We start from the raw sequence: 8,238 nt of genomic DNA, 5'->3' as shown, positions 1-8,238 counted from the left end.
AATCCATTTACCTCTGAATGTGTTTTGATAGTATAGCATCAGTAGGTATAGGTCCCGTTACATGAACTATTTTTATTTGGACTCTGTGTTAGACTATCATAAATATCATTCGTATGATTCTTATAAAAAACTATACTCCTACAACTATCTTTTTATAAAAATAAAAAGATAAAAAAAATATTTTTTACCTACAAAAAAACATTACATTTTTTTTTGACACCAAAATAAATACACCGAAAAGGTATCAAGTTATAATCAATAAATTATGTTACTTATAAATTCACTAATATTATTTTTTAGAGTAATAAGAAAACAGTGGAGTATGTAGAATTTTGTGTGTTTATTTTTTAGCTGAAAATTTAATACAAATTCAAATTAAAAATTTTTCCGCCAATAAATATGTATATATATTATAATTATACGTAGAAGTAGAACGTTAATTTTTGGTTTTTTAATAAATTTTATTGTTTTATACTTTTTACGTTTTTATGGCATACCTGGCATAGGAGTAAAGTATACTATGGTTATCACTGCAGCAAGCATCCCTAGAACTATTCCAATTCGGAAATACACATTTCTTACTTCGTACATTTTATCTTTGCCGTTTTCCATATAGGCAATCAAAATTTTGTACGGCAGAAACATCACATCGTTTTTTAAGGGTAACTAGTTTTTTACCGAAAGTGAAAACAAACAACGATGTTTTTGTTGTCGAGACGCGACTGAATTCACGTGTGTTCTGTAATTATTAAAAGTTTACAGCTTACCCCCACCTTTAAAATTAACAGTGAAAGTACACGAACAGGTATATACACAGGTAGTATTGTAACTACTTCCAATGCCGAAGTCAAGACAATAAGCAAAAGCAACTGCAATTGAAAACAATTTTTTTCATAGCATAAAAAATTATGGTTTCATAATAAACGTTGTTGAAAATTATTATGTTGACCTAACAACGTAAAGAAGTCAATATTAGGAAGCGAGTTAAACAAGGATGTACTTTACCTCCGCTACTTTTCAATTTTTATATAGAAAACGCGTTGAATATTATTAAAGACGGGGCAGTCTTAGGATTAGACATATAGGAACAAGGATTAGCATAACACAGCACTATTAACATCTAGCAAAGTGCAGTTACAGTTATCTTTAAGCAATACGAAAGCAGAATAATATTGATATATAAGGGATGCAAAAGTAGAGTTAGAATTAAAAATAAACGAGAAGTTTGTTCATTTTCAACTTTAAATAGTCAAATAAGTGAGGATGAAAACAGCGCTAGAGATATAAAAGAAAAACTAGCGCAGGGTAGTTTTAACAAAAATAAATCACTTTTGTGCTAACGATTGGCTAATTTGAAAATTCAAAACGATTATTAAATTTGTATGTTGTTTGTTGTCAGTTTCAAAAGTTTTCATTATGTACACAATACCATTCATCAAACATTGGTTACATCAAGCGATGGTTTCGTTTCAGCAATCAACAATGATCAAGATGAATTTAATTTAAAATTCCACCCCCTCTCTTATCAGTTAAATTAGATATCTATTTTGTGTTTTCTTTAAATTTTACATTATAAATAAGTCTCATCAAATATAAATCAATCCTGTTTATGGAGTGGCCTGCGCTATCACAACTGACCCACGATAGATCTTTCATTAGCATCCAAACCGTATCAACACGTAGGTTGATTGATGCGCTAATGAGATGTCAAACTGCAGTTACAACATAAAATATGTTCTGATTAGAGATAAAAGATTCATATTTGAAAGGTTTTTTTTATTAAATTTTTACATTAATGCATGCAAGGTATTGCTTGTTTTTGTTTACATGTTGACTAAAAAATGACCTGCTAGAATAATTCCACCTTATCCAAATTGTTACAATATTCTTCTGAAATATCTGATGTTTTTAATTAACTATTCCACTTTTGGCGGGAATAACTTTACATGCAATAAGGTCTCAAAAATCACAAAATCTGCTTGAGTTACATGTTACAGAGACCAGTTACCATTAGCGAGACACTTCAATGTGAATGTTTGTATTTTAAGGACCGGTCGAGAGTTTAGTTCTCTTCAATCCACCTACAGCCCTGACACTGGAAGCTGGCGGAAATTTTAAGAAGGCAAGAATGCGCGGTGGCAAAAGTAGGCAGTTTTAAGTATAAAGATTGCAGCCCTCATTCTTCAGTATTCCTATCAGGGGCGTAGATTAAATATTTAAAAATAGGGATCAGTGAGCAAGTAACAGACAGACAAACAGACGAACTAATTGTTGATGTTGGTGACATTGATAGAGATTCCCATGATGAAAGTGAATGTGAAAACTAACTATAAAACAAAAGCAATAGGTTAATTTTTTCTTTTTGATAAGTCATGTTTTTACATTATTTTCTAGTACGCTACTGTTCTATCTGTATTAATACTATAATTTACGCCTACTGAAAGCTTATTAGTGTATCGGTTCCAAGTGACTTACCCAAATAGGTCATAAATGGGCAAGTACCTGCGTGACCGCTCGCCAGCTTCCTTCGTCAGAGCTGTACTTCTTACGTTCACAAAAATCATTATTTTCAAATTCGCTGTTTCGATATCGTGGATAAAATACAATGGTTTTAATGTTCCTTCCTATATATTAGTAAAAAAAATAATTATAAGTTTTCTTAAATTAAACTACAACCAAAAGTCTTATTTATTTCGAAAATAATCTAAAGATATATTTAAATGTAAATCTCTGCATTCAAAAATGCGAAAAACTAACACTTTTTCTGGGTTCATTAATACAGAAAGGTAAATAAAATATAAGTGCATATTTTACCAGAAGCTCTTACAAATGTCTAGAGGTAAAAAGCCGAATAATATAATTTTTCACCAATTTAATATCAGAGTTAGTTGTAGCGTTTTAATTTGTGAAGTTCTCAGAATAACTTCTGGTAAACTAATTGTCATATCAGTGACATTAGTGTTACTAATTTGTACAAAGACTATTTAACGAAAAAAGTACATATTTGTCTTTGTTTCGCTTCAAGATTTCTCGTCGAAAAACAGAAAACTATAGTTTTTGTATCGAAGTTTATTTGCCTTCATTAGTTGAATCTTGTTGTTCTTTTGCCCAAAATAATGATATTACATTATTCTGCAAACCTATATATCTATACATATAAAACGAAAGTTGAAGTGTGTGACTGTAACATCGAAGTACTTGCTTCTTCATTAAGCTCGTATAGTTATTTGTGTACTTGTGACGAAAACGACCCCGTCTATACGGGGTAATCTTCCAAACGGCTAAACCGATTTGAATAGACTTTTACAGACATCTAGAGGAGGTTGTCAGAAGCTGCTTCTTTAACTTATTTATTAGTTACAAAAATTGTATTTATTATAATAAATTAGAAATGGTTAGATGCGAACAAGTCGTAAGTAACAATTACATTATAAATTTTTTGAAATATTGAAACTCTTCCTAATTGTATATAACATAACAATAATTAAAAATTAATTACATACTTTTTATCATCAATTTTTTAAACGTAGATTTGTCATCGTAACTGGCTATTTTCATTTGGTATACACAGCAATATTTTTAAATTACATACATCCCACAACAATCTTATTGTGTTTACTATAACAATGTAAACGTAAAGTTCTTTTATTTTTACTATGACTGCTTTTGATCTGTTAATTTCATTGTACAATTCAATTTGATGTAGCTTTTCTAATCTAAAAGAGCAATAATTCCTTATGGTAAACATTGGGAAATGTTTTCGTTTCATCATCGACCGACCTTCATGTTTGCTTCGTCAAATACTTCGCTTTGTTAGTGATAGAACGTGTTACAATTTTAATTTTTTCAATGCAATACATGATTAAATGGTAAACAAATATTTTCTTTTCTTTGAATTATTACCTTCCCTATACTAATTGTGCTGTTCTTATTGTATATTATTGTTTCTAGTTCTTAATAATTGCTTTAAACAAAATATATATATAGAAAACTATTTAAAATGGCAGACTTTATCCCCATTGATCAAAAGTAAGGGCGTAAGGTGACTGTCTAAATCTAGATGAGGAACGGTCGCTCGAACGGGGGCGAGGGTGATGGGAGTAGGGAGAAGGAGAGAAGTACCCATTTACAAAAAGTAGTGAAGGCGGTGAAGTGGAGACGGGAGAAGTTGACCGACTATTTCATCTAGACGTTCACTATTTTCATTTTTAGACTACACTTCCCACGCTTCCTTTCCACCACCCCCACTTTATAATAAGGATGATGTTGCAACTCCAATTTGTAGTGGAATTGTTTAAAGAAAAAACCAAGTGGCAAAACTACTAACAGTTTAATTCTTGTTAAAAGGTGTACAAAAAGAACTTACATGGGTCGAGTTGAGTGTTGAGTATTAGTTACATACTAGTCAAAAAACTAACTAACTATCATTCTTTCGAAAATGTCTTTTATAATAAAGTTTGGTTCTGCTTCATAAAAATATTGGTAATGCATCGATTAAAATAAATGGTTTAGGAGAACTGTTTCATATAACAGTATGGTCTCGCTATGCAAAACGTTATTGGTCATACATTGATTAATATGAATGTTGCATAGACAATTAATTAGATAAATGATATTACAAACGCAATACAGGCTAAAAGTTAATACACATACAGAGCGTTGAAAATACATATAAGCAGGGTGGAACCTAACAATGAAGTCCTTGAACCTCCTCTTACTCCCTCCACCTCCATCATCCCCGTTTGAGTAATGGTCCCGCCATCTAGACAATTACCCAAATAGTAATATTACCACTTTGCGTTGTCATTTTTACGAAATTTAGAGTGTCTTGGATTATATATGTATTTTGATATCTACAGTGGTGCGTGGTTTTCATGTAAAAAACAGAAATTGAACGTCCCTGGTAAACAAGTAGTTCATTTATAACGCAGAAATTTTTTCGAAATCGTAACTCCTCAAACAGCCATGAACTTCAATTTTTAACATTTTCTTACTCTGCATTACATTCTATCACGAAAATAAAAATTTACAAATCACAGAATTTACTATTCAGCAAGTTTGACATTTTATTTCCGCTTCATTTGATGAAAATATTTATATTTGTGTATACATTTGAATACATTGTACTTTAAAAACATACTTATTTCCTACGTAGTATTTTAAACGTAAATATGTACACGGTGGAGAAATTTCGACGTTTATATTACATTCAATTGACGTTATATTGTTAATTATTATTAGATACCACATTTTTGTTACAGTATGACTCTCATGATCGCTTGAGTTTTCTTTTATTTTCGCAAAAATAAGTTTGTAAAATTGCCCTTCTTTCTGGATAACTATTGAAATATTTTTGTTACCACACCAGAATTGTTATCACTTTAAATAAAACATTTCAAGATGTCCTATTTTTTGTAATTTTTCGTTAGCCATTTTACAGTAGTTAATTAGTAAAACTGAAACTAATACCGACTTTAAAATGACCAACGGGTGATCACTACCATAATGACAAACGCCTACTAGAAACCAATGTAAAAAATGCAAGGGGTAAACTGTCAAAAGATTATTTTCGTAATTCAATGCTTACCTATCTAATGCAACCCCATATATTATATCTAAAAAAAATACAAGTTTATGTCATAACTTAAAAAAGGGGATGATTTCCTTTTAATTTTTCTGACACCACTGTATTCATTGTAAAAAAAGTGCTTGAAGAACGTAAAAGTTGTTTTTTTTATCTAATATTACAAACAACCAAGATATGGACATGTAACTAAAACTCAAAATTTTCAGCATTCAATAACAAAAGACGATAGCAAGTTTTTGAAAACACCAATAAATTTGTCTCAAAGAAAGAGATCAAGAAGCCGACATTAATTTTTGTGTCTCTTATAATTATCGAATTGTCCTATACAAGTGTCAAAATTTGCCCACCCTGTACAATTAGTTTAATGAGATTAAGAAGCAAAAATTGTTGATTCGAACAAGGATCCGTAGACAACCATCGTTCTGTCCAACTTCAACAACCTAAAAATTACCGTGTACTATCCACTGTCACTTTACATTAAACAAATACTCCATTTTCACAAACGAATGATGATAAACGGTTAGTCCTCCGATCTACTCATTAGCGCAAAAGTGTAAAGCCGGAGGGTAAAGCGGAAAGTCCCCTTCAGCCTCTATTAAGAATCGTGGATGGAAATAGAAGATTGAATATTACTATGCCCCATTTTTGCATGTACGATCGAAAGAAATCACATAAATTTTTAGACGAGGGTAGACAAAGACAAAGCCGGAATCGAATCCATTTCATCCAGAATGTTACTCTATGATCTGGACCGAAGCCACAGACTAGAACTTGGAATTCATAACTCAATTAGTGTGAAAAAGATATTTGAAATTTATATATTTAAATACTCAAATATCCAAATATTTGAATATTCAAAATTTCAAATATACAAATGTAGTATCGGGAATGCGTGCTTTTTAGTTTATGGTAGGCTTAAAGTAATTTAGGAATAGTTTGTAATTTTAAGGGNTGAATATTCAATTATTTGATTTATTGAATATTAGATTATTTGGATTATATACTTGAATTTTTACAAAGATTCAAATATCCGATAATTTATCTGACATTTAAATTTATTTCCATCTTAAGATTTTATTATCTTTGGATTACAAAATTTTTCTATTTTTCTCACAGCATTTTGCAAAAACACGATAAATTGTAAAATATGAAGTTTCTTCTTCTGGTGAGTTATGACTTTGATATACTGCTTTCAGGCAAGATTTTCGAATTCTGTCAGAAAGGCAAATATCTATAACTAAAGGGTAGGATGCTCGTTATATATACGCAGTCTAGAAATTCATATGTGTAACTCATAATTTACATTTCCTTCATTTTTTATTATAGATATCCATTATTAGATTGTTAATAGTCTTTTAAAATATGCATCAGTATCGATTGCTTGCGGCATTCATTAAAAGGAAGTGAAGAAAATTATTGCAAAAAACTTGTAATCGCAATAAGTAAGTCATGAACAAAATTTTCAAGGTTTTCTGAAGTAACTACCTCCTTTCGATTTTTCTAATTCAACGATATTTTAAACGTACTCAATGTTATATAGAAGCTTAAAAAAACGCTTCGTATTTAAATGAGTATTTATTTACATTTAAATTAATTAACATAGTTTGTAATTTATATTAGGTACATACATATATTAAACCCGTCGTTCTTACTATCATTTTCTCTCTCGTAGTCCATTAAAATTCGAAAGTTTACGAACGATTGATAAGATTGTGGTTGAAAGTTAACTTGCACATCGATTTTCGTGAAAAGAGTTGTAAAAAAATGAACTCCCCTAAGAAAACCAATCGAAACTGGCAAGATTGACTGCACTTTTATCTAAATATTTCCAGTCTCGTACAAAGAGCTTTACACATCCGAAACTTTGTGCCTTCTTTTTAGCAAACTTTTCCTAGCAGATATAGCTCTCAAACTGGCCTCTCCGTATTGACTGCCGATGGTTTCCATTCCTGCTGATAAACTTCTAACTTCCTTTGTTTGTTCAGGTTCTAAAATAAAATATTGCTATATCTTAAAAACAATATAACCGAAGAAGAGTTGCAATTTTTCGTAAAATATAAAGAGAATATAAACCATTTTTTATTTCTTCATATTCATCTTCGATTTTATTTTCTGTTGTTGAGGTGTTAGCAAATGATGAAATACGTTCGATTACTTGCGTTAAGTGTTCTTCGAATTTCGAAAAATCTTTAATTTCTTCAAAGCTTATATGTATTGTTCGCAATTTATCTTTTTCTGATTTGTACAAAACCGTTCGGAGTAAATAACACAATGATGCATCAGTAGTATCTTCCCAACTCTAAAACATGGTCGTTTAAGTAACAATCGCATGTTAAAACTATTGATCTTATTGGGATCCGTCAAATAGCAGGAGCCTAAAAACATGGCGCCGATTAGGGAAAATTTATCGTAGTTCCTATAGTGTACCGTGCAAATTCCAAGTCTTTAAATTACGATAAAATGATAAGTATTGACACAATATGTGATTGGGCTGACACAGCCTCGGAAAGGAAATCTCGTTGAAGGTGAGCGTGTTTTTAATGCCAATCACATTATAAAATTCGGAAATAACAAATCCGGAAGCTAGCCTTCAAATTCCGTCAAGTTTACTGCCTACTTTTTACAAACTTCGGATTTAAAAAGTGATTCAC

The 8,238-nt window shown here is 30.8% G+C and overlaps 2 protein-coding genes across 4 annotated transcripts in view; both read right to left on the bottom strand.

Annotated features, from left to right (window-relative positions):
• LOC108736513 (putative laccase-11) overlaps positions 1-772 on the bottom strand; it is a 24,692-nt gene extending 23,920 nt beyond the window's left edge. For all 3 annotated transcript variants that reach the window (XR_003231007.1, XM_025974009.1, XM_025974007.1), the window contains exon 1: positions 498-772. Coding sequence is in view for 2 of the 3 variants with exons in the window: in XM_025974009.1 (XP_025829794.1) it covers positions 498-645 (148 nt within the window). In the remaining variant the exon portion in view is untranslated. The remainder of the gene's footprint in view (positions 1-497) is intronic.
• A 6,448-nt stretch (positions 773-7,220) lies between these two features.
• LOC108736522 (protein PTHB1) overlaps positions 7,221-8,238 on the bottom strand; it is a 15,845-nt gene continuing 14,827 nt past the window's right edge. Inside the window, exons 9-10 of the mRNA XM_018468977.1 lie at positions 7,661-7,886; positions 7,221-7,575 (exon numbers count right to left, since the gene is read on the bottom strand). Coding sequence (XP_018324479.1) covers positions 7,436-7,575; positions 7,661-7,886 — 366 coding nt within the window. The 3' untranslated portion in view covers positions 7,221-7,435. The remainder of the gene's footprint in view (positions 7,576-7,660; positions 7,887-8,238) is intronic.

The sequence above is a fragment of the Agrilus planipennis genome, unplaced genomic scaffold (genome assembly GCF_000699045.2).
Source record: "Agrilus planipennis isolate EAB-ADULT unplaced genomic scaffold, Apla_2.0 scaffold130, whole genome shotgun sequence".
Lineage (NCBI taxonomy): Eukaryota > Metazoa > Arthropoda > Insecta > Coleoptera > Buprestidae > Agrilus > Agrilus planipennis.
The sequence above is the reverse complement of the archived record's forward strand: the minus strand, read 5'-3'. Positions and strand labels throughout refer to the sequence as shown.